At 52.8% G+C, this 26636-nt stretch overlaps 2 protein-coding genes across 2 annotated transcripts in view; one reads left to right on the top strand and one right to left on the bottom strand.

The window, feature by feature from the left end:
* LHPP (phospholysine phosphohistidine inorganic pyrophosphate phosphatase) overlaps window positions 1-26636 on the top strand; it is a 117316-nt gene that overhangs the window by 72664 nt on the left and 18016 nt on the right. The gene's annotated exons all lie outside the window — the stretch shown is intronic.
* FAM53B (family with sequence similarity 53 member B) overlaps window positions 15596-26636 on the bottom strand; it is a 109346-nt gene continuing 98305 nt past the window's right edge. Inside the window, exon 5 of the mRNA XM_037011195.2 lies at window positions 15596-15817. Coding sequence (XP_036867090.1) covers window positions 15775-15817 — 43 coding nt within the window. The 3' untranslated portion in view covers window positions 15596-15774. The remainder of the gene's footprint in view (window positions 15818-26636) is intronic.

Below are 26636 nucleotides of genomic sequence, written 5' to 3'. Positions count from 1 at the left end.
GAGGCTGTGAGAGAGAAGCAGCCGCATGGCCCCGCATTCTCGTGCTGACTGGGCAGCTGCACCAGCCACCCCTGGGGAGTGGGCCCAGCGGCTGCCCAGCAGTCCTCTCGGCCTTCCTGTGGCGAAGGAGCCACAGTGATTTTTCTGGAATCTGAGCCCCTTGCTGGGGAGCAATTGGAACAGCTTCCCATGTCCTGAGCCAATGTCTGCCTGTGGACGTTGGGCCTCCTTGTCCCCAAGGAGCCACCATCCACCCGGAACTCCCAGCGGGCCTTGGTGCCGTGCACAGCTCCGCCCAGCACCTGACTGTACTGCCACCTCCAGGTGAGGTGACAGAGGGGTGGGAGGCAGGTGGGGTTTAGCCCTCAGCAGCGGGCCTCTGGAAGCCGTGCTCTGAGCTGCTCTGTCTGCCTCCCTCTGGGTGGTGGGAGTCCCAGCCTCTCCTGTAGGTGTATGCACTTGGCTTGTGTTTGTGTGGCTCAGACACAGAACCTCCTGGAGGGGCTTGCAGGAAGAGACTGGGGCAGAACCCGGAGCTGGCGTCTTGCTGGCCCTGCCAGTGGAGGCGGGCGGCAGGCAGCAGGCGGGGGGCACTCACCACGCTGCCGCGACTCCCCAGTCCACCCAACATCTAACAAAACGCTCAAGACCCACTTTTTTTGGTAGAGCTTCTAGTCCCCATGAACGTGTTTTGTTTTTCTTTTATGGTCCCAAGTGTCAAGCCTAGCAAAGCCCAGATGTCTCACCAAACAAAAATAGATCCAATCCAAGGAGGGCTCTGCGGCCACAGACATTCTCATGCTCTCAGCGAAACCAAGTTCCCTTGCCAAGCGCTCTTTGAGAGGATGTTTGGAAAAAATGTCAAGGCGTTCGTTTTTCCCCCGGCCTTTTCAGCTGGAATCGCGGGGCCTTAACACTGGGAGTAAAAGAAGTTATAAATAAAGATGTGGCCAGTGGCCAGGCCGAGGCCTGCTCTCCCAACTGGCCATCAGTGCTTTCCCACAGATGTCAGCACCAGGGACCCTCTGTGGCCCCACCTCTGTGATTGGAAGTTAGTGACCACTTCCAGGTAGCAGAGGGACCAAGAGCAGGGTGTCCACACCTACAGCAGCAAAGGAAGGAGAGACCTGAAGGCAGCGGAGCGGCAGAGGACACTGCCCAGGGTCTGGCAAGCATGGCTTCTGGCAAGCGGGGACTCCGAAGATGTGTGACCTCTGAGAGTATCTGCTGAGTCTGTCCTGGGTTTTGGAAGTGTCGGTTCTTTCCCACCCCTCAGCTCCCTGGCAGCGCTGACTGTGTGCTGGAGGAACTGGGTGGGGCTGAGGGCACCTGCCCGTGGTGCACACCAGCTGGCTCTTAGCTGCATTCACTTTCCTGCACTCACCCGGCTGTGGGTCCCAGGCTTCCAGTCAGGGGCCTGGCTGGCTTCCCCAGGGCCCACACCCTGCCAGAGAGGCCACAACCCAAGTTACCTGCCGAAACAGGCCACCCAGCAAGGCCACAACGGGTGTGTTGGTGGAGCCAAGGATGTTCCTGCTGCAGATGATGCCACACGTGGGCCCTGGTCTTCCTGGGCAGAAGGCCACCTTGCTGTGGAGTTATTTCATGCAAGGTAATGAGCAGTCCTGGAGGGCTTTCTGCAGTAGGCCGTGGTGCAGGGAGGCTGATTCTTGGAAGTGCTGGATTTTACTGCCCTTTGGTCCTTTGGTGGCTCTGACTGTTTCAGGGCCTGAGGACACTTGCCCCAGGTGCATGCGTGCCACTGGCTCCAAAGCCCTCAGAGAGGAGGCTCCGTGGGGTCCATCTTCAGTCAGAGCTGCAAAACACCTCCCTGTAGTGGTGTTGCCCCCTCAGGTGCCCCTGAAACTAGAAAGCCTTGGGGCTGGGCAAGATGGCAACTTCAGGTACTCAGGGCAAGAGGTTGAACTTCTGCTTCCCAGGATCTGGTTTGCATCATGCGCAACGTCATCAGCGTCCTGTCCGGACCACAGCTCGTAGTCCAAAGGGATAAGCCCAGGTCCAGCCGAGACAGCAGCCTGTGATGGCACCGCACAGGCACCGGTTTGTTTTGGGTGGGGAAAGAATTGCTTTTTGGCTTAAAATGTTGCTTTTAATTTTATATACATAAAAGTTTGGAAATTATAAACAATCTGAAAGAAGCAGCTAAAAGAAATCCTTTGGTCATAACATCAATTAAAATTTTGGCATATTTTCTTCCAGTCCCCCCTCCACTTTTGTTTAGCACTTTTTAGACATAATTGAGATTGTGTTTTATGTAGTCTTACAGCGTGTATTGTCAGCTTTGAACTAGACTCCTCTGCCTTTTCTTTATGGGCTGCAGTGAGAAGGCCCACTTGCTGAGGCTTAGCTGTGAGAGAAGGAAATCTAAAAATATCCTTCTCACTGGCCTTGCATGAGGAACACTGTGGCCTCACGTTTTCCTCCCAGTAAAATAAAGGCAGAATTAGCCAAGATTGCTGAGCGTGAACCTTGTGATGGGTGCCTGGTGTCCACGCTCTCTCTCAAGCCCTGAGACAGGGAAGGGGCTGTTGCAGGAAGGGGCACTGGAGCAAGGCCTGGCCAGCTGTGGAGGGGGCCTGGAGCTCAGCTCCTTCCTAAGGAGCCTCTGAAGAGCTCTCCAGGGCCTTCTGCAAAGCAAACACTGTACAGAGGGTTGGTGGGGTCTTCTGTCAGACACCCGCGGCGTCTTCACCCAAGATCCACCCTGATTGCAAAAGAGAGAGATCTAACCCAGGAAGAGCGTTTGTTGAGACTTCTCCTTCCATACGATGGAGCAGAAGTACCTTACCCTGTGCCTCCCACTCAGTGCAACTAAAAACCTTGAACATTATTTATAAAGCAAACATAAGAAGCATCTAAAAGGCGGTTAGAGGGAGGCAGGCCAGCTAGGGCCCTTGGGACCCAAGCAATGACACAGTGGTGAGTTCCCTGCGTTTCTTGTTACCTTAGAGACCCCAGACTTGTGCCTGAAGAAGCCAGCAGCCCCAAAACACCAACAGGCACAGGCAGAAAGCCCCACAGATGCCTGCTCTTCCCAGGCAAAGGACCAGAAACAGGAGCTAAGACAGAAAACTTGCAGACAATAACCACTTGATGCCAGCCAAATACCACTGAAAACTGTGATGCATCCCCATCAATGCCAGCAAGGGCCAAGTGGAGAGCCTAGGCTCCCACCCTCCTGAGGCTGTAATGAACCCCCCACCACCCAGGAACTGGGCAGTGATGAGGGCCCCTCAACTGGGGTGTCAGTGGAGCCCACATGGAGAGTCTCTGCTCTGTCCCCAACCAGCAGTAGTAAGATCGCTTTTTCCACCCCAGTGTCAACAGAGTCCAAGTGGAGAACTTGGGCTTGGCAGATCTACCACCTGCCCTTCCCCTGCTGGAGTTGTGTCTAAAAAAGTCAACTAAAAGAGCAGGTTTAAGTAAAATCCAGAGCCTCATAACATAATACCCAAAATGTCCAGGTTTCAATACATAATCACTTGCCACACCAAGAACTAAGAACATCTCAACTTAAATGAGAAAAAGCAATAGATACCAGCACTGAGATGACACAGATGTTAGGACAAAAATTTTAAAGCAGCTATTATAAAGATGCTTCAGCGAACAATTGCAAATATGCTTGAAACGAATGACAAAAGAAAATCTCAACACCAAAGTAGATCTCAGCAAAGATAAGAAAAAAAAAGCAAATGAAAATTTTAGAACTGAAAAATATAATAGCCAAAGTAAAGAGCTCAATGGATGGGCTCAATAGCAGAATTGAGGGGACAGAGGAAACCCTCTGTGAATCTGAAGATAGAAAAATACAAGTTACTCAGAAGAGAAAAAACAGACTGAAAATATAAACAGACAGACATTTCACCAAAGATGATACACAGTTAGCAAATAAGCACATAAAAAGACATTCAACATCATTAGTCATTAGGGAAATGTAATTCAAAATCATACTGAGATAGCACTACACACCTAGTAAAATGGCTAAAATAAAAAAACAGTCACAGCCGCAAGTGCTGGTAGGGATGCTGGGAATCTGGGTCCCTCAGGCATTGCTGGTGAGAATGTAAAATGGTATGACCCATCGGGAAAGTAGTTTGGCCGTGCCTTAAAAATAAAAACATGCAACTGTGGTATGACTCAGCAGTGGTACTTCTGGTATATATCACAGAGAAATGAAAATTTATGATTCACATGAAAACCTGTACATGTTGATAGCAGTTTTTCTCCGAGCCCCAAAGTGGAAGCAGTTCAGATGTTCAGTGGGTGAATAGTTTAACTCTATGTCCATTCCACAGAATAATACTCAGCAAGGAAAAGAAACAAACTTGATTCACAGGATAAATCGCCAGTGGAAAAAGCCTATCCCAAAAGGTTATGTTCTATCCAATCCCATGTATGTAACAGTTCCAAAATGATGAAATTATAGTGACGGGAAAACCAGTTGTGGTTGGCAGGGATTAAGGAGGGTGTCAGGGCGGGAGGGAGGTGGGTGTAGCTGGAAAGCACGACATGAGGGATCCTGGTGGTTAAAAGCTTACCTATTTTGACTCAGAATATCGGTATTTTGGTTCAGATATTATTCTGTAGTTTTGTAGGATGATACCTTTGCGGAAACAGTAAATCCACAGTTAGTAGATTTATTACAGCTATGTGTGAGTCTACAATTATCTCAAAATAAAAAGTCGGCAAGGAAAAGGGTCAAAAAAAGCCCTTCATATGTAGCAATCCAGAAAAATGCCCATGATGTAACCAGAAGTGACAGGAACTGATAACCAGATTTCTTGGTGAAGAGTGGTGACGAACTGGAAACAGGTTGGTAGGGGAATGGGCTTGTAGGGGCAGCACTGCAGTTGCTCAGGCAGGTGACTTAGAAGACGGGAATCCACCTGTCCTCTGTCTGAAGGTCCATCTCCTGCCAACCTGGTTCCTAGGGGGAGGCAGAGGAGGAAGGGGTGGCAGCAGCGTAGGGAGCTGAGTTTGGGGTCAGGGAGTGCACTGTGCTGTGGAATTGTGGGTAACATTTTCTTCTTATCTCTAAGTTCCAAATGTGATACGATTATGTTATTTCGGTTTATGATGGAAGAAGTTATATATTAAAAAAGGAAACCACATGAGCAAAGGGAAGCTCTTCTGCTAGCCATTCTCAGGGAACTCAGAGAGTGCAGGAAGTTTCTAGACAGTCATCTGACAACAGCTCTGGGCTCTAGGGACTTGCAGGGCTGCGGGTCTAGGGGTGATTTGCTCTGACCCCTTTGCTGCTGGGGCTTTGCTCTGCACTTCCTGACAAATGCATCGTAGGACGGGGTGGCTGCTCGGCCTCACCTGAGCCAGACACACCTGTTCCAACCTGTTCTCCCCCCAGGCAATAAAGCAGAAGGCAACTCCAGGCAGGAGCCCACATCTCTGTTCTCTCTGTTCGGTGCTGCCCTCACCTGTATACGTCCTGTGTTAGGCTCCGTGATGACTGTGACTTATAATAAGCAATATATATTTGGTCTCCATCTTTGTTTCTGGCATAGGGCTAAACCTTTGGGATTTTGTAAGTAGTAAGCTCGAGAAAGGGGTCTCATACACATAACAAACCCCTTCCAGCCACACCTGAGTTTGTATTAATGAGGTGACTTTCAGAAGGCGCCTGAGGGTGGTGGCTGGTTGCCAGGGGGACCAAGCATGTGATTAGAGGGTTGGTATTTTCAGCTCCCTGCCTCCCCGGTTCCCTGGGCAGGGGAAGGGGCTGGAAAATGAGATCAGTCACCAGTGGCCAGTGATGTAATCAATTGTGCTACATAATGAGAACTCCAGAGAAACCCAGAAGAACAGGCTTCCGGGCGCCTCCAAGTGGGTGAGTGAGTTGGTGAACACGTGCGGTGCTGAGAGAGCAGCGTGCTCTGAGAGGGCGTGGAAGCGCTGCCCCCTTCCCTATCCCTTGCCCTGTGTCCTTTCTAATATCCTTTATGATGCACTGGTAACCATAAGTGAAGTTTCTCTGAGTTCTGTGAGCTGCTCTAGCAGACGAAGTGGACCCCACGAGAGGGGCTCGTGGGAACCTCTGATTTATAGCTGGGTAGGTCAGAAGCACAGGAACAACCTGGACTTTGACTGGCATCTGAACTCGTGTTCGGGGGCCGTCATAACCGTGGGATATGCTGTCTCCAAGTAGTGTCAGAATGGAGTTGGACCACAGACGCTCCACTTGTGTCGGGAGAATTGCTTGGTGGTGTTGAAAAGACACATGGGAAGCTCCTTGCATTTTTAACACACACTCCGCTTGGATGTTTGCAAATGTAACACCAGGCAGCAAGGGGGGCCCACTCAGACACTCGAGGGCCCTTGCTGGGCCACCCTCCCTCCCACAGCACCTGTGGCAAGCCAAGCAGCAGTGTGAGAAGAGCCTGCTTCCTCCCTTGGGAGTAGTTTTTGGTTGAGGTAAAGGGCCTTGTTTGCCAGCTAGCTTGCTCTTCAGCCACTTGTAGAAGTCAGGACTGGTCCCCTGGAGCCCTTACTGGAAGTTGATAAAGAACACACTTGCCTGCTGGCTCCCTGTGCAGACCAGAGTCCCTGAGAACCACTCACTGGCCTTTCTCTGCCGACATGCCCTTGTATTTAGGGTTATGGTTTGGTTTGAGGGGAGCTGGACCTGTGGAGCTGGGTGCCCAGATTTCACACCTATGTTTAGAAAGGGTACTATTTATAAACTGATCGCCACCAGCCCAGAGCCTGAGTCTGAGCCTGTGTCCTTTGGAGCCAGTGTCGGGAAGGGGCCCAGTGCTGGAAGCCTGGAGGAAGTAGCAGCCCTGGGCTGCGCTTCCTGGGTGGCCACCTTCACCCCAGCATTTCAAGGTCTTTTCAGGTGTCTGTTCTCAGCACACCCCCTTCTGTCAGGTGGGAGGAAGCACAGCTCCCCTGGTCCCAGCATGTGCCAGAGACCTGAGAACGTTTGGCCTTGCTCAAGGTCACCGGGAAGCAGCTGAAGAGGTTGGCAAACAGAGTCTGAATATGCCGCCGGCTCCCTGCGCCAGCGCAGGGTCAGGTCACAGCGGGTTGAGCTGGGGTGGGGCACCACTGCTGCTCTGAGAGAGGGTGTTGAGAAAATTGGACTTTACACCTTCAGAAACCCAACAAAATAAAGGTGCCCGGCAGAGAGTGCCCCTGCTATCCTCAGAGGGCCTCCAGGGAGGTGGGCTCGATGCGGCCCCTGGACGGGTGGCTGCTGGGCAATGTTTATTGTGGGCAGTTGCCATGCCACACTCAGGCATTTCAGCAGGAGAGGCCCAGGGACTGGTGCGCAGAGCCCAGCCATTCCCAGCCTGGCCTGGGGGGAAGCACCTTCTCCAGTTACTCTTAGGGGCAGATCTGGAGCCTGGGCATGGTTTCATACCCCCTTGGGCAACCTCCTGGTACCAGGAGTCTGGTCAGCATCACTGGGTCCCCAGGAACACGTGCTCTCTGAAGGGCTTATCCTGGCACCCCTGGGGCGTACTACTAAGCTAGGAGTTTGCGGATGCTGGCCAGCACTGCAGGCTCTGTCCACCTTCCTCTGGTTTTCTCAGTGTTGACACTAAGCCAAGGTGATGTGTGTCACAGGTATGTGGGTCTTTGGTGTGCTGGAGCCAGCTAGATCAGCTTGCAAGAGTCAGGTGTCCACATTTCTTTCCAAATCCGTGCAGACATACCACACTGGTAGCTTGCAGTCAGCCATGGTGGAAGTATTTACGCCATGGCAACCAGCAGATGTTTGCAAACCAGAGTTTACTCCCACCCCCTCAGGAAGCCAGTTTACCAGTGCACCTTTATTTTGGGGGGTCTTTTGTGCAGAGTTAATGGAAGCCCAACAGAAACTTGGCCAGGTCACCATGAGGCTGTTGGTCTGAGAAGGGGGTGGGCAGCCAAGCTGTTCACCTAGACCACGGAGGGCTAAGGCTCTGAGGCTGCAGGTTCACCTCCGCCCCCCAGACCTTTCCATTGGACTTCCCTGGGCAACCACACTTTGCCCAGGAGAGGTGTCCTACTTCCCAGGTCAGGCCCCATTCCCCGGGCTACACACCCTTGGGTGCCCTGCAAGGCTCCCAGTTTAGTGAGAAGGGGCTCCCAGGAGGAGTGAAGGGGAGGGGGTGCCTGGGACTCCTGGAGCTCAGAGATGGGGCTCAGACACCAGAGAGTGTGGAACATGCACTGCTATCCTCTAGGCGCCCCAGCCCCTTTCCCCAACCTCTGTTGATTCAACGTGTGTTTGGATTTGTGCCCACAGTGGACTGCAGGCTCCCTGTAGGCCAAGTCCTGTCCTGGTCAGCTCTGGGCCCCCAGCCTAGGCAGAGCAGGGTGTGGTAAATGTTTGTCAAATAAGAGCGGGGGCAGGAGCCCGGGAGTTAGTCCTGCCAGTGAGCGTGGGTGGGTTCCAGTCCCAGCTGAGCCACTTACTGTTCTTGGTGTATCTTTTGCTGCCCCTTAGCCCCTGTCTGCACTTGTAAATGGGCTTAAGCAGGAAATACCAGTAAAGCTCTTGGCCCTCCGTTGGGCACAGTGCAATGCTCAGTAAGTAGTAACAAGTGTTACTGTTATGAATGGAAATGTCCTCTGTTTTCTCCTTTGTAGTCTGAGTCTTTAGCATCCCCAGATGACCATAGGGGACAACACAGTTAACACCCCGAGTTGGCCTCAGGTGGCCACTTGCCTTGCCAGCTGTGACGTGGGATTCCCTGTGGTAGATGGAGCATTATTCTCCTTGTACTTGCCCACCATGTACAAGCATGCATGTAGGCCCACATGTGCACACTCACACATGTCAGTGCACACGTGTGTGCAGCATGCATACACTCTCTTGCACAGGTACCTGCAAGCTCATGCACCTGTATGCGGCTGCTCCCTGCAATCTGCTCTAATGCATGATTTTAGTGGCTGTATAATGCTTCATGGTTCTTTTTAAAATTTCTGTAAATTAATTTTATTAAAGAATAACATAAGTGCACATATCAGAAGTATACAGCTTGATATATTTTCACAGGTGAAATACACTCCTGTCATCAGTCCCAGATCAGGAAATGCTGTGTTTAGCCCCTTGGGACCACCCCTACCACAGGGGCCCCTTCCTGTCACACCCCCATCCCCGGGGTGACCACTCTGTGGGTCAGGCTTGTCTGTTTCTCTACTTTGTGCCCACCATGCAGTGAGCTCTCTTTTGTGTCTGGTGTCTTTTGCTCAACACTGGCTTTGGAGATTCTCCCATGTGCTTTGTGTAGGCTTGCGTGGATTGGCCGCTCCCCTTGCTGTGCATTTCTGTCATTTCTCTGGGATACTGATGCAGGCCTTTGGGGCCATTTGCACCAGAACATTCCCACAACCTGTGGTGTGTGCCTGGCAGTGGGAGTCCTGGGCCTGGTGTTCTTTGCTGTAGGCCATCGGCTCACTTAAATTTTCACAGTAGTCCTGCTGGTGGTGACTTTTCCATATTTTGCAGAGGGAGAGACTGAGGCACAGAAAAATGAAGTGACAGCAAGCATCTGGGGACAGTGGATGCACACCTGGTTTTCTGTAATGAGCTTGTGTTGGGAACCACCATGCGTTACCCACCTCCCGGCACCCTCCTGTAACCTGAGGTTAGAATGGGGGTCTCATCTCTGCTTCGTGAGAAACAGGCCCAGGGTGGGTCAGTGGTTATGGGGGCTCCCAGTCTGTTCTGGGGCTCTGAGTCCCCCTGCCACACATACCGCCTGGCCAGGCTCATTTCAGCCCCACTCGGGGCCCCAGCCAGCAGTGTGGGTCTGCCTCTTACCACTGTCACCCACCGACTCTCCGCGGGCTTTGGCGGTGAGGCGGTGGGGGCTGGGCAGCGGGGAGGCCCAGGCCCTCGTGAAGACCGGGATATTTTTCCTCTTGCTAGTTTTGCATGGAGTGTTTGAGGGCATCCAGGGGTGGGTATGTGGCCTCTCTGCCCAGTCTGTCTTTGCCGGCCACATTGCACCGAGGCCCCCAGGGGCAGCTGGCACACTGCTTCTCTGCAGCCAGACCACCTGCTCTGCTGTGCTAGCCAGGCCAGCACTGAGCACCCTCATGTCCTGTCTGAAGGCAGAGCTGCGACAGAGCCGGGGTTCCCAAGGGAAACAGGAATGTGGAGGGCAACGTAGCTCAAAAACACAGTGTCACACGTGACTCATCCGCTGGCAAGCACCACCAGGTATCACTGCCCCCACAGAGCACAGTCTGGAAGGGGAGACAGGCTCCCACAGCAGCCTCAGATGCCACAAGGGCCGTGAAGGGAAGGACCAGGAGCTAGATACTGGCAGGTGAACGACTATTGCCTTAAATTTGATTTGTTCATTCTTTCAAACATACGGTATATATGGTTATAACATATGGTAATGTGCATTATTCAGAAATGTACAGCTTGGTGAGTTTTCACATATGTGTACCTCTGTAAACCACCACCCAGATCAATATATGGAACATTCCAGCCCAGAGGTTCTCATGTGCCGCCTTCCGGTCAGTGTTCCCCACTGGTAACCACTGTTCTGATCTCCAGCCTATAGGCTCACTATACACTCTTATCTATTCCTCACAGTGGGAGAGGGAGGCCTTTGACTTGACTCTATTAGCTGAGCTGTAAGATTTATTTCGAACAGTCAAACCTGGCCAAGTCCCCTGGCTTAAATATCTGTAGGGACTCCCAGGGTTACTCTCCAGATTTTCTGAATTCCAGCACAACCTGCCCTGAGCCGACCACATGTGCCTTACAAATGTCAGGTTAGCCATTGCTTCTTCCCCCAGGGGGTGCCTTCCACCCCCACAGCCTGCTCCCCGGGACTGGGGTAAAAGCAGTCCCATGTCCTCACTGCGAGGATGGTGCCCCCTGCCCCACCAGGGCACAGCTCAAATCGGGTTCCATGCGAGTCAGCTCCATGCAAGCGGCAGTCATTAGGATAGACTGTGCGTCAGGCACGGAGCTGGCCCAAGGCCTGTGGGGCTGAAGGGGACAGCCAACCTGGGATTGGTCTGAATCAGAGGTTTTACCATGTAAGCAGCAGGTTTAAACACTTTTAATTGGATATAATTCACTTGCCGTCAAATTCCCTTTAAAGAATGCAGTGTCACTTGGTGAAGGGGGGAGCCTAGTAAACATAATGTCCTTCATGTAATTGTAGATTAATGATACCAAAATAAAATTTAAAAAAAAAGAATGCAATGTCCTTTAAATTCCCATCAAATTTCCTTTAAAGTTATGCAACTGTCACCACTGTCTAACTCTAGAACCTTCTCATTACTCTAAAAAGAAACCTTGTACCCACAAGCAGTCATCCCCAACTCCCCTTACCTCCAACCCTTGGGAACCTCCAACCTACTTTCAATCTCTGTAGATTTGCCTGCTATGGACATTTCCTATAAACGGATTTTCAGTGTATGTCATTTTGTGTCTGTCTGTCTGTTACTGAGCATAGTCATCAAGGGTCATCCCTGTTGTACCGCGTATCAGTACTTTATTCCTGTTTATGGCCACAGCATGTCCCATCACATCTGCAGACCGCATCCTACTTAGTGCCAGTCAGCTGACGGGCACTTGAGTTGCTTTCACTTCCTGGCTACTGTGAATAACCCCGCTATGAGCATTTGTGAACAGGATTTTGGTGGACATATATTGTCACTTATCTTGGGTGAACCACTGGTTATGGCATTTCTGGGTTGTGTGATATACTCTGTGTATAACTTTTTGAGAAACAAGCAGCCATTTTTTAAAAACGAGAGGAATATGTAAGGAAAAGACTAAACGTATTCACTTCTGTTGAAGAAACTTAGCAAATAACATGCTGAATGTGAACGTTTAGAGCCTTGAGCCATGCCACCCTTCATGAGGTGCCCAGGATACATGGGAGCCGGGTACCCGTGTGCCAGAGGAAGACCACGGAAGAGAGAATTACCCCATATTTCAGAGGGGCCCTTCCTGGGAAGGTCAAGTGACTTGTCTGTGGTAATATAGTCCAGCTCATCAGGGAGAGCAAAGAACTCATTAGGGGAAGTGCTTTTGTGGTCTTCCTGTTGAGTCACTGACTCCTTTCCCAGCAGTCAGGGCTGGCCACTTGGTGCCAGCACCGTGCTGGGTGTTTGGGAGGCGTAAGTGTTCCAGAGAGACAGAAGTCCTGCCTCGTGGACCACATGCTCACACAGGAAGACAGATGACACAGATGGTAAAAATAAGCAGATTCTGCTGTACGTGAGAAGGAGGCTCTAGACAATGAGCAGCGGGCCGGGCGCTGGCACTGTCGGTGTAGAGCTGTGTTAACATGGGTTCCTATGAGATCGGAACCAAGACTTGGAGGAACAGGTTGGGAAGGAGGAAACGCAGATTTCTGGGGGTGGACCTTCCCTTGGGCAGGGAACAGCCTGCAGGAGAAAACAGCACAGATGCCTGGCGGCTGGAGCAAAGGGAAGGAACGTGAGCCGGAGGGAGAGGGGTGGAGACTTGCACCCCTCCGAAGGCTTTTGCTCTTACTCGGCCACTTTTATTCTGCTGAGAAGGCCCATTTGGGGCTTTTGCACAGAGGACAGATGTGATCTGACTTCAGGTTTTAGAGAAGTCCCTTTGGCTTCTGTGTTGAGATAAGATTATAGGGGTCGAGGGCAGAGCAAGGGGGCTTCTGCAGTAATCCACGGGGAGGTGGTGGCCACTTACACGGAGTAGTATAAGCACATTGCCCAGAAGATACTCTGTTCTAATAATGCAGGAATACATGCGCTAGAAAGTGGTCATCACCTCGTTGTTGCATTCCCGGGGTAATCATCACTGTTACCGTTTCACATCGGTCCTTGTGGACTCTTTTATGTGTATATAAACACATACTTTCTTACATTTATGGGATCAGCCCATAAAGTTCAATAGTCTTTTTATCCCCCTTAATATACCCGAGTGTCCGTATCAGTGTATATGGGGCTCCTTCCCCTTTTTCGCTGCTGCACAGCTTGTATAATACATTTGTCCCAGTATGCAGTTAACGGTTCCCAGACCGATAGACGATTTAGACTGGTAGACATTGCTGTTTCCAGTTTTCACTATTTTAAACAGTGTTGCAGTGAAAATTCCCATGCAGACATATGTGTGTGTATTTTTTAAAATAACCTTTGATTTTGGAATAATTTCATAGTTACAGAAAAGTTACCAAGATAGCAGAGAGCTCTGTCTGCTCGTCACCCAGCTTCTGTCGTTACAGTGTCTTACTTCTCCGCAGTCCACTTAGCACAAACAAGGAACTGACATTGTACATATATTAATTAACTCAAGTCCAGACTTCACTTGAATTTCACCACAAACATATTTCTGTATACTAGCTTGATTATTTCTTTAGAATAAATTCCCCAAAGTAGAATCACTGGGTCAGAAGTAATGTACAGAGGCCCAAAGAGGGAGGGTTCCCATTCCCAGTTAGTCACATTGGCATGATGGAGCTTCCCCTGTCCACGCCTGAAACAGGGAAAATTCTGCTTTCCCAAGCTATGCTTTCATGTACCTGAGGCTTGGACAGGTCCAGGTTTGTGTCTGAGACCTGGGAAAAAAGTCACCCTCACAGCTTCCAGGCACAGAAGCCCAGGACACCAATCACAGCCCCACTGACCCTGCAGTTCTCATGGTGAGCACAGCTACGGTCACACCGGGCCGGGCAACCTGACCCCAGTGCCCAGGGCTGGGGGACCCTGAGTCGGGGGCCACACCTGGCATGGTGCAGGGGACAGGGGACCCCAGGGCTGACTCCTCCTGATGCCTCTCTGAGTTGCAGCTTCCATCGGACAGTGTGTGTTGTCCGTGCACACGTGTGAAACCTGTAAGACAAGCGGAGGAGGCCTGCCTGCCGAATTATTTGTTGTTGCGCAGAATAGCGGCTCACGCTGACATGTGGCTCTTGGCACACAGCCCCACCAAGCAAGCAGAGCAGTGCTGAGGGCTGCCGGCTTGCTGGAAAGGGGGGGTCAGGCGCATGGCCCATAGGAGGGTGCGCCCGGGATCCGTCTGCTCTCCTGGAGCAGGTCCGAGGGAGGACCTCGTCACAGTCACCTTGGACCCCCAGAACCTCACACAGAGAGCCTGGCTCGGGACTGTGCGGGCTCAGCGGCAGCTTTAAACTTCACGAGGTGTCCCGTGTGCAGAAGTGGTGGGTGTGTTGGGTCTGGAAAATCAGGCTCGGGGTGCTGCTCCCAGTCCATGGGGACGGAGTCCAGCAGCTGTGCTGCTGGAAGGGCATAACCAGAGTCTAAGGGATCCGGGCCAAGGCAGGGGCCCCAGGGGAGCAGCGGCTGAGGCAGGCCCTATGAAGTGAGAGGGAGGAGGTCCAGGGATGGCAGCAGGGACGGAGTAGAAGGCAGGCGGGGGCAGAGGTGCCCAAGTGGGAGATGGGGCCTGTCATCTTGGAGGGCTAAGGGGGATCCCAGTGTTTCTTCTGCTGAGGCTCTGCGTCTTCTCACGGCCTCGCGGTATAAGGTCTCTCACGGGGCTTCTTCTTGGCCTCCCGCTGGCCTCCTGGCCTCCTGGTCTTCAGATGCTGCAGGCTTCAGGGCTGCTTGACCTAGGCCTACTGCTCTGCTCCCCATTGTCCCCTGGGTGACTCACCCAGGCCTGCAGCCTGCCCAGCCATGGGCTGCTTCCCCGGCCTCTGCCTCCAGCTGGCCCCCCCGAGTTCCGGATGCTGACGTCACTAGCCTTGTGACCTCTGCCCTTGCCCACCAGTAGATATCTCCAGCCTGGCAGGTTCAAAACAGAGCCCTTTGGAAGTTAAAGCAGAAACAGAATATTTGTATAGCCTTAAAGTAGCCCGCCTCCTAATATTTTGCAATTATAAAGAGAAAAGTAGGGAAAGCACAGCAGAGCGTCCTGGTGGACTCAGCCACGCAGTCAACGTCGGTGTGACCTGCAGTAAGACGTCATGTTCTCATGATGATTCACTGTAGAAGGCACCTCAGCCTGTGCGTCCTTCCGTATAAATCGTGGGAAAGCTGCAGGCACGCTGTATTGAGAATGGAATCAAAAGCAGGGACTTGAACAGAACCTTGCACATGAATGGTCACAGCGCCATTCTTCACAGGGGCCCCAAGGTGGAAGCAGCCCCAACGCCCATCAGCTGGTGAATGGAGATGCGAAACGGGGCCTGGCCATATGATGGTATATTACTCAGCCATGAGAGGGGGTGAGGTTCTGATGCCCACTTGAGTATGACTCTTGAGGACATTATGCTAAGTGAAATAAGCAGACACAAAAAGGCAAATATTGTAGTATTCCACTTACATGAAATACCCAGAACAGGCAAATTCAGAGAGACAACAGTAGAGGGGAGGTTGCCAGGGGCTGGGGGAGGAGGAATGGGGAGTCAGCACGTAATGGGGGCGGCTTCTGTCTGAGGTGGCAGGAAAGGTCTTGAACTAGAGGGTGGTGGCTGTACAACCTGGTGAATGTCATTAATGCCACTGAACCATACACTTCAACATGATTAAAATAACATATTTTATGTTTATATATATTACTACAGTTTATAAAAAGTAACAATGTAATATACCAAAAACCATTGATTGGTACACTTTAAATAGGTGAAGTATATAGTAAGTGAATTATGTCTCAGTAAGTCTGTTTAAAAATGCAAAGAGCCAGATTGAAGGACTCCTAGGAAATGGTCGCTGCTCTCCCAGGACAACGTAGCATCTGCTGCCCCTCCGCTCTGCCCCGAGCCATCAGGTTGCTGTGACAGTGCCGCCGAGAGAGCGACCTGAACAACAGATGCTGACTTCTCAGAGCTGGGAGGCTGGACTCCCCAGACCACAGTGTCGGTGCCTGTGGGTGAAGGATGAAGACAGGTTGCTCTCAGCTCCGTGCTTCGCCTGTGTCCCCAGCCCCTTGTCCTGTCCTTCCCCCACCCCGGGCCCTGCTCTGGGGGTGGGGCCGGCGCTTGTTTCCCACACCCCGGCCTGCGAGGCTGCCGTGTGTGGATGAACGGGCTCCCCCAGCAGTAAGCGGCTCCTGCCATGGGCGCAGTGGGGCTGTACGCCCCGTGGTGAGCGTCTGAGGGCAAGGCTGGGGCGGCGCAAGGGCTCACATCCCCTGGGTGTCTGCTGTGATGTTCAGCCGTCAGCAGTTCATAAAACTGAGGCCCACACTGGAAGAGAACGTGGACCCTGACCCCGCGGGCCGCCTCTGCCTTGTCCGAGCACTCGTGCCTGTTTTTCTTAATCACTTTGTTCTCTAAACACCCGGGGTTTTGATTATTAGCTGCCGAGGATGACTTCATGTGGAGATTTTACTGCCTAATGGAGTGTACACATATTAAAAGAAAAAAAAAGAACCTGGCAGGAAAAGAGTAAAAATACAGGCTTCCCAGAAATATATTTAAAGAAAAAATCTGTAAAAACCAGCAGATCATAAAGTGCTAGTGTGAAGTGTCAAGCAGCAAGGAGATGTGGGTGGGGTGCTTGGGTCACAGCGGTGGGGCCAGACCCCCTCCATGGCCTTCCCTGGACACCCCCCGTGGCCTTCCCCAACCCTCTTCATAGCCTTCCCTAGAACCCCCTCCACAGCCTTCCGCAAACCCCCTCCATGACCCCCCAGACCCCTTACCCAGCCTCCCCCAGGCCTCCCTCCATGTCCTGCCCCAAGGCCAGCCAGGACCGTAGGATGCAGGGGTCTCCTGGATCCCCCTGCACATGCACACACAAATCCCCTTCCCCAAGAGCAATGGACGGGAGAGCTTCTCCAGGGGCGGGGCACCAGTGCAAGGCCAGTCCCAGGTGGGGCACCCACAGTTAGTGTCTCTGCCATCCCGTCTCCTCCCACCACCCGCAGTGCCCCAGGGTCTGCCCCCACCTGCCACATCTGGCCCTTGCCTGGAGTGGGCTCCTGAAGGCCAGACCACGGCCGAGTCTCCACCTGTCAGTGTCACGGCCACTTGGCTGTTTATCGTCTTGAGCTCTCAGGCTGTCTGCCCACCTGACAACCTCGAAAGAGGACAAAGCCTGTACTATTATTTGCATTCTAAGGGAAGGGAAATTTAATAATAATAATAATGCCCATTTGAGCCCTTTCTGTCCTTAGGCCTGGCGCTGCCTCATTTATTCACTCCTAGGAAGCAGGTGCCATTTTCATCCACTTTACAGCTGGGGCACTGGGGCCCAGAGCAGAGTCAGCCCAGCCAGTCTGGTCGAGAGATGAACCAGGTGGGCTGGCTGCCCCCAAGCACGTGCTCCCGGCCCCCAGGTTCTGTGCCCTGAGGGCCAAGGCCAGGTGGTTCTCCCAACCTGCAGCCGGCCAGAGATGATCCATGCACACTGAACGCCCCCAACCTCCTGGGTAGGAGGGCCCACCCACCCCAGCCCACCCACGAGGCCTTGTTCCCCACCCAACATGTGCCCTGGAATGAGCCCACCCTGAGGTTTTATTGATCCAAAGGAAAAACTTAATTAGGTTCATAAACTGTCACTCTTGACCCTCTCCGGAGGGGCGGCCTCTGGTTTCCAGGCCCCAGGGGAGCCCGAGGCTCTGAGGCAGGCGGGCTTGCCTCGGCCTGACCCTCGTCTCTTCCTCTCCAGGCCGCGCCGGGTGGCCTTGCCACCTTCTCCACGGGCAGCTCCGCACTGTGGCTGCCGCTCACAGAGGCAGTGACGGGCTTCCGCGCACGCGCACACACGCCCGCGCACACCTTCACTCCTGATCCCCTTCTCAGCAGATGGCATGTCCTCTCTCAAACCCTTTCCGCACTGTGATTGGCCGCTCTAACCCCTGTGTGGCAATCCGCATGGGTGTCTCCACCCCACGGCCCCCCGCGGTGAGCCGCCTCCACCCCGAGGCAAGGCCACACGTGCTGTGATCGCCAAGGTCCCTGGGCTGGCTCAGGGTTTGCTGGGTTAGGCCGCTTGTCTTCTGCCCCGGCCGTTCCTCCTGCGGGCTGGGCCGAGCCCTCCTCAGTGGCCAGCTGTAGGGGGGGCCTTGCCAGAGCAGCCCTGCCCAGAGCCTGGCTCCCTAGGCCTGGGGACAGGAGCCGGCACACACACCAGGTTGCTCTTTCTCCCGCAGCCATCTGTCCAGTTCCCATGGCCCTCCCTTCACAGACCCCTCCTCATCTTCCTAACCCTGATTCCTGGCATAACCACACAGGGGCTGCTGGCTGGGCCTGAGCCTGGGTCTGGGGGCCTCACCCACATCTCGCCATGCCCTCCCCTGACCACCTTGGGCAGCTCTGAGCCCCACCCGATGGGTGAGCTGCAGCATGCGGGCGTGGCTCAGGGCCCAGGGGGCTGTGGGAGCTGGCAGGACACCGCTGCACACTGCGTTGGCAGGAGTGGGAAGGGAAGGCATTTGGGAAGGACACTCCTATGTCCTACCTGTGACCCGTGTCCTGGTACCCATGTGCCTTGCGCCAGGTGCCAAGGGGCGCACACCCCAGGGCACCCAGGCATGGCCACCAGCCGTGAGAAGCGCACACTGCCGTGTGTCTGCAACTGCGGTCTGAGCGGTGCCTGTGAGCACCTGGGGGACAGGTGCCCTGCCCTGTGCTGCGGCGCCCCCACCACCTGGGCAGCCTGGCCTCCAGCGTGCAGTCACCTGGGCCTCCCACTTTGGTTTCGGCTTTGGCAGGAGGGCTCTTTGCAGCATTTATCTGTGGCTGCACCCATGTCAGGCTACACAGAGGTCCCGTCAAGAGCCAGAGCGGTTTCAAGTAAAGGGAATTACAAGGAAAAGGGGTTCTGAGGCGGAGTCTGGGGAGAGCTGGCTAATGCAGTGGTGGTCCCAGCCCTGAAAGGTGTTCCGATGCTGTCATGGGGTCTCTGAGTGTCTGTAAGACAGATTTTCCAGTGCTTGTACTAAGTGAACTCACTTTGTAACTGCCTGAGAAGGGTGGGGGTGTCCCACATTCCCAGCCGAGCTTGACCGCAGAACCCTTCTCCTGGCACCAGGGGTTGGCATGCTCTCTGCCAACGGTGCTCCTGCTCTCGGCAGCCCTGCCACCACCAGGGAGCTGGCCCGTGTGAGTCACTGCTCCTGCCTCCTAATGGGAATTGTCAGCTACTAGAGGGGTAGAAGAATCCCAGCAGTGAACACCCTGCAGTTCCTTCCACCGTGCACGGGGCGTGGCACCAGCAGGGAAAATCGCACATGGGACCTGTTGATTTAGAGGTCTGGCCAGCCTCTGGAAGTGAGCAGTTCGGGGTTGGCCAGGAAGGACGCCAGTTACCTTGTAGCATTTCAGTGTATGGCTGTTCCACAGTTTGTATTCCTGCCTCCTGTTGACGGATGTGTACGTAGATGGCTTCCAGTTTTTTCACGATGATAAATCATGCCGTGGTGAACATGTTGGCACACTTTTGTGCAAACAGGCTAGGTTTTCTACAGAACAATTTTCCCCACACTTGCCAGGTAATAAGTGCCACCTTGGAGAGCTTGTTAAATGTATGTATTACCAGGTATGTCCCTGGCAGGTCTGAGTTTTGGACCCAGGAATCTTTCTCTCAGCAGTGCCTCAGCCATTTCTGCTAACAGGGAAGTTGAGCCAGCCTCGAGTCAGAAGCAGGAAGCTGGCTCCGAGTGAACGGGGCATTCACAGTCTGCTAGTTGGGTATTGCTGATCACTCCAAAGTAGATGTGCCGGTTTCTCTCCCCTCTGGCAGTGGAAAAGAATCCCATTTTCCCACATCCTTGCCAGTTCTTGGTACTGTGAGGTTTTAAAAAACTTTTGCAAATATGAAGACTGTAGTAATAATTTTGTAATATAATCTGCATTCCCCACACTTTCGGTGTGGTTGAGCACTTTTTCCAATATTTAGCGCCCATTCAGGTTTCCTTTTTCTGACTTCTCTATTCATATCTTCTGTACGTTTTGCAATGGGATGCTTGTTATTGTAAAACTTTGTTTGTAAGAATCCTTTTTACATTCTATTCCTGCTCTTTCATCAGTCATTTGTGTTGCAGGTATTTACTTCCAGTCTGCGTTTGTCTTTTTGCTTTGTTTATGGTGTCTTCCTGAACACAAGTTTTAAATTTAATGTAATCAGATTTATTAATCATTTTGTTATGGCTTGTGCATTTGGTCTCCCGTCTGTGACATCCTCACCTACCCATAGTTTGAAAGATGTTCTTCCACATTCTCCTCCAGAATTTTTAGTTTTGCTTTACACATTGAGGTTCTAAATCTACTTGAATTGGCTTCTGTGCATGGCATGAGTAGGTAATTGATTTTATTTTCTATATAGATAAGCAGTTGTCCCAATACTATTTCCCCACTAACTTGTAATGCCACCTTTGTTATATGTCATCTTTCCATATTTGCTTTTATCAGTCCCTTTACATGTTTTTTTTTAACAGCTTTATTGAGAGAACCCACAGCCGTACAGTCCACCCGTTTAAAGTGCACAATCTGATGGCTTCTCACACACATCACCACAGTCACTCTTAGAACATTTGGATTACCTCTAAGAGAAACCATAGACCCACCCACCCACCCAATCTGGCTAACCCCCAGCTCCTCAGCTCTAAGTAACCACTAACCCACTGTCTGTCTCTACAGATTTCCCTGCCCTGGACATTTCATATGGATGGGACCAATATGTGGTCTTTTGTGGCAGGCTTCTTTCACTTGGGTATATTCCTAGGAACGGATTGGCTGGGTCATATGGTCGCTAATTTTAATCCTTTGAGGGCCTGCCAGACTGTTTTCCAAAGCAGCTGCCCCAGATTGTATTCCCACCAGCAGTGGACGAGGGGTCTGATTTCCCCACATCCTTGTCTGCACTAGCTATTATCTGACTTTTTGATTCCAGCCCTCTTAGCGGGGGATGAAGTGGCACCTCTGCAGTTTTGATTCGCGGTTCCCTGATGACCGATGATGCCACCTCTTCCCCACAAAACCTGGGTGATTCTCTTCTCATGTACTTATTAGCCATTTGTGTATCTTCCTTAAAGAAATGTCTATTCAGATCTCTTGCCTATTTTTAAATTGGGTTATTTGGTTTTTTAATCATTGAGTTGGAAGACTTCTTTTTATATTCTGGATATAAGGCCCTTATCAGAGACATGATCTGCAAATAGTTTGTCTCATTCTGTGAGCTGTCTTTGCATTTTCTTGGTGGTATCCTTTGAAGTGCAAATGTTTTTCATTTTGATGAAGCCTAAACTATTTTTTATTTCAATGCTCATGCTTTTGATATCGTATCTAAGAATCCTTTGACAAATCCTTTGACAAATTTATCAAATCCTTTGGTAAATCATGAAGATTTATCCCTCTGTTTTCTTCTAAGAACCTCATATGTTGAGCTCTTACATGTAGCTCTTTGAGCCATTTTGAGTTTTTTTGAGTTTCTTTTTGCGTATGGTGCGAGGTAAGGGCACAACTTTACTCTTTTGCCTGTGGTTACCTCGTCCTAGCACCATTTGTCAAAAAGACTGTTCTTTCTCCTCTGAAAGGTCTTGGCACCCTTGGAAGTCAGTTAACCTACACCCGTGCATAGTTTTATTTCTGGGCTCTCAGTTCTGTTCCACTGATCCTCGTGCCCGTTCTTGGGCCTCCCCCTGCCTTGGTGGCTGCTGCTGGGTGGTAAGTTGTGAAGTAGGGACGTGTGAATCCTCCTGTTTTGTTCTGTTTCAAGGTTGTTTTGGCTGTTCTGGGTCTTCTGCAATTCCATATAAACTTTAGCATCAATTTGTCAATTTCAACCCAGAAGTCACCTGGAATCTGACAGGGATTATGTTGAATCTCTTGCTTCATTTGGGGAGCATTGCCATCTTACTGGGGTTCAGACTTCATGCCATGAACATGGGATGTTTTCCCATGTATTTAGATCTTCTTTAAGTTCTGTCAACAGGATTTTGTAGTTTTCAGAGTATATGTTTTGCATTTCTGTTGTTACATTTACTCCTAAGTATTTTATTCTTCTTGATGTCACTGGAGTTGGAATTATTCCTGTTAGATGTGTATTTAGAACAGCATTTTAGAGTTAAGTTTTTCTTGAACCCCAAGGCGGACATGCTGAAGGTCCCAGGGAGTGAGGCAGGTGAGTCCTGAGGACCTCACCCCTACTCCTTCTCGCCAATGGCTGTTCCAGATGTGTCCTTTCCCTGCTGTCCAGGTGGGAGGCAGCGGGACAGGGAGGACCAATGAGGTTCGTCAGTCCCCTTCAGAAGTGAGGCCACTGAGGGGAAGGCATGAAATGTTCCCCCAGTATTCCTCCTCCTGGAGGGGAGCAGAAGATCAGGGGAAATTGCCCCCACCCTCCAAACCTGACCTAGTGTGGCCTGTGTCAGTTACAAACATGAGACAGGCCCTTGCCCAGAGGATCACCCAGGTGTGGGGGGAAGGAAGACATAAACCCAACACAGAATGGTGAGCCTGGCCCGGGGACCCTGCTGCACGCCAAGGACTGGGTTTGCCTAATGAAGGGCAGAGCCAGTGATGTCTGTGAAGGAAAGTCCAAGGAGGCATCCCGGAGGAGGTGAGGTTTGAACTGAGTGCTGAAGGAAAGGCAGATTCTCTGGCAGGCAGCCCGGGGAGGGCTTTCCGCAGGGAAGACTGCCTGCGCGGAGGCCTCCAGGCCAGAAAGAGGCCACAGCTTACCTATGGTCCTCTTGCCTTGCTAATATTAATTTTAATGACTCAGAATTTTTATAAATTAAAGCTTTGCTCATTTCAACAACCTTCCCTGGATTAATAGTAATTAGGTTTTATTGTCATTATCTTAGAAATTGCCCTGCCATGTGTCTGTGAACACAGGCTTCTTTATACGTGAGTATATAAATCATCATCTCATAGAATTGTTTTCACCTAAGAGGAACTTGGAGGACTATCAGGTTCAAGAGGCTCACCTTACGTGCAGCAACTGGCTCTCCGGAGGGGGAGAAGCCCTGAGTGGCAGCACTTGCCGCTTCCCCTGGCAGATTTGGAGCCCCCCCAAGATGATGCCATTGAAAGCAGAGTTGGGAGGGTCGCAGTCAGTACACACGGGCTCCAGTCCTCTGCTGGGTGCCACCCACTTTGTGTCCTAAGAGGAAAATGTCCCACCACACTTGTGGGGTGAGCCTGGCCTGCGTCGGCAGCATGGCCATCCGCTGGTGTCACCCCCAAACATGTTCCTTTGTGTGGTGTTGGCATGGGTGTGCGTGACTCACTCGGAGTGCTCTGTGTGTCTCATCCTCGCAGAGCACACTGCAGGCAGCAGGGAATGCAGCCAGGGGGTCTCTGGGTGGGCTGTAGAGAAGGGACGAGGAGAAGGTGGAAGGAGCAAAGAATTCCCAGGCCCCTAAGAAATGCCATCCGGCAGAAAAGCTAAGCTCTGACCCCAGCATCGCCCAAGTCTGATACTCCCAGGATGCTGAGAGGGAGCAGGGGGCTCCACTCCCCTCAGCAGCACAGGTGTCTGGAGACCAGCCCAAGGCCTTCTGAGTGTTCCGGGCTCAGGAGACTTACCCTAAGCCAGACACCCCTTGTGCCGACCTCTGGACCTGGGCCCCAGCCAGCGGTGCCCCTAAGACACAGCCCCAGCAGAAGCCTGCATCAGAGCTGGCACACTGAGTGCCCGCTCGCTCCGGCTGTCATTCCTGGAGCCAGGAATGGGGGGCCCTGGAGCGACCCCCTGTCAGAGCCTTGGCAGCTTTCTGAGGGCTCCCAGAAGCCTTTACCTCAGTCCTCCCTCGTCCTGCCACTCAGGACAGAGTGGGGAGGTAGGTCCACAGGGCACCTGGGCTGGGGCGTGGGCCCAGGCGGCAGGGGAGGGTCCCCCATGGAAGAGTGAGGCCCTCTCCCCCACACATGTCATGGCAGGGGGAGATTTTGCCCAGGGGGCTCAGTGAGCAGCCCTGCCCTGTCATTTGGGCCAGTGTCCCCATCTCTCTCCCACTGGCCCCTGTAACTTCACCTTCTGCTCCTTGACTCAGTTGGAATATTTCTCTCTCCCTGCCTGGTTCAACCCTTCTCCTCCATCCCTTCCATCAACTCTGAGGCCAGGGCGCTCTTGGCAGCATAGCAGCCATGGCCCTGGCCTGTGCCCCACGCGGGAGGCGTGCTCCGGTCCCTGGGCCCGCTCTGCCCTGCTCCCTCCCCTGTCGCTGCTGTCTCTCTGCTCTGCCTCCTTGGCCTTTGCTCTAGCTGTTTAGTCTCAGGGTGGTGGGAACCCACTCTGAGTTTAAATTAAAAAAAAGCCAGGAAACATTTGCTGAGGTGCCTCAGGGGCTGGCACTGACCTCACACAGGGGTCCCACGGAGTAAGGGCAGCAAAGCCCCGGCCGAGCACAGATGCAGGCTGGGAACAGGGCTGCTGGCCTCTGTAGTGACGGTCTCTCAGTCCAGGAGGGCCCGTACCAGCAGTGCCAGCCCCCTGCCTGCCAGCCACCAGGGAAAGTCCCACTGCCCTCCACCCCTCCCCAGAAACTCATGCTCACCCGTGCCCTGTGTTCAGAATGCAAAAGGCTCAGGAAACACGACCCACTAAACAGGACTTTGTTGAGGTTTGGGGGCTCCACATGTCCCCAGCCCTGAGGGTGCCGTGGGCCCAAGTGTATCAGCCTGCGCCCCCCCTCTAAGGTGGCCATGGGACCCAGCCAACATGGAGCATTCCTTCCTAGGGCAGCATTTATGCCTTTTAATTTACAAGCGTTTTTACAAATGGCTGTACAAGAATATCCATATTGGTGGGTTCAAGCTCCTCGGGGTCTGCTGGGACAGCAGCTTGCAAGGGACAAGTCTGCCTTCGAAGGAGGGACATACCATGCCCCAAGGCCCACTTTGTCTCCTCCCTCTGCTGCCCAAGTCTCATCTGTCACTGGGGGTGGGGGCAGGGGAGGACACCTGGGGGCACAGGGAGGGCCCGGAGACCCTGGGAGGCAGCCGGTGAGGGCACAGGAGGCACCAGCCCACCCCCACAGGGCCTGGCCCTGTGTGCTGGAAGAGCAAAGGGTAGGAAAACCAGACGTGTGTTTTCTGGAGCAGCTCTGCTGCCGGCAAAGTGCAGTTATTTATAACCATCCTTGAGCGCCCATAAATCAAGGCTTTCCCCCAGCAGTGCAGCTAATGAGGAGGCTGAAATGATCTCATGGTGCCCCCTGCATTTGAGGGAAACCGAGGCCTGGCACCTGCAAGGACTGGCAGAGCCCTGCTCCCGCGCTGCACGCCCCGTGGCCAGCCTCTGAGGAGCAGTGGTGTCCCCAGGTGCTCGAGGGGCCTCTACGCAGGCTGACGGGTGAGTGGAGTTTGGGGTGGACATGTCAGGTACCTTTTCCTGAACAAAGCAGCTCAGAGCTCAAGGCAGGCACTTCCGCGGTGGTGGCCATGCTGAGAGCACGCGTCATGGATCCTAATTCTTCATCTGTTCTATTCCCAAAAGCTCCAACAGCTGGCCTGAGCTGAGCCCACCATTTTGGTTTCTAAACTGCCTCCAAAGAAAAGAGCCAATAAGTAAAAATGAAAAACTTGGCTTCCAAAAGGCGGTGTGGGCTTAGCTCCAGAGTGGCCCAGCCACGGTTCACAGCCCGTGGGCCCATGGCAGGATGCAGATGAGCACGTGGGCTGCAGCTACGGAAGCTCAGCATGACCGCTCCATCCAGGGCCCCACAAGCAGGACGGAGCTGGATGGCTGGTTTATGTGGGAACCGCGCCCCAAAGAGCAGGGCTCACCTCCGCAACTGCAGCCACCCGTCGGACTGGCCCGTGATTCCCACCCGCTGGCACTTCCTTGCTGTGATAGGGAGGCCCTTTCCCATCCTTCATGGACAGGCCCCGTGGCGCTCCCACTTATGTGGCTACTCCCGTGACTTCCTTTGGGCAGCCTGGGCCACAGCTGCAGAGCTAAGGTTGGGCTCTCAGTTCAGACGGGGCCCCTGGTGTCGCTCCCCTCTGATCTGCAGGCCCCTGGCATGCGCTAACTCTCCAGCCCCGGGCACGGTGCTGAATGAGTTCATTATTCCCACCCCTGACGCAGCTGCTGGGCCAGGCGGTGGTGCTCGGAAGCTGGCTGCTGCCAAATGCAGTTGTTTGACTTAATATTTCAAGGCCAAGTCCTTTCAGGAAAGTTCTCTCCACCCTCAACTGCCCCCTTAGAAAAATAGATGTGCAGTTGACAGGCTGTGCAGGTTTTAATCCATCATTCTTTCCAAAGAGCAGCGTGGACAGCTCATTGGTCCGTTCACATAACTCAAACACACACAGAATGGAACAGTGGGCCTGGGATGAGAGCGTTTCAGGGGTGGGATGCAGAACAAGCCCTGGAGGAGGTCTGTGCAAAGGAAAGTGCCACGGGCTGCCAAGGAGTGGCAGTGCCCATGGGTGGCCATGGGAAATGCTGGAACCTTCTGCATGGGGTTTGCTGCAGCAGGGTGTCCTCTTTATGCCAGTGATGTCTTAAAAGGCCTGGCTTCATTAATAATCCATCTCTGTATTCATACGCCCACCTCTTCCCCATGGTTGTGCTGTGCAGGCTCTGGACTGGGCCTTGCTTTTCCTGGTGGCAAGGGCATGGAGGGCACACAGGCAGGGGGTCTTTCTTGTGGTCTGAAGGCCCCAGCAGAGCCAAGAGAACTTTTCCTGGCTCAGAATTGTGAGTCAGGGTATGGCGTGGGCATCGGCACTGGCCAGCCTCTCTGGAGTCGCACACAAAGATGTCCTTCCTGCCAGTCACGTCAC

This window comes from Manis javanica, chromosome 7, assembly GCF_040802235.1.
Source record: "Manis javanica isolate MJ-LG chromosome 7, MJ_LKY, whole genome shotgun sequence".
NCBI lineage: Eukaryota > Metazoa > Chordata > Mammalia > Pholidota > Manidae > Manis > Manis javanica.
This window is presented reverse-complemented; position numbering and strand designations above follow the sequence as displayed.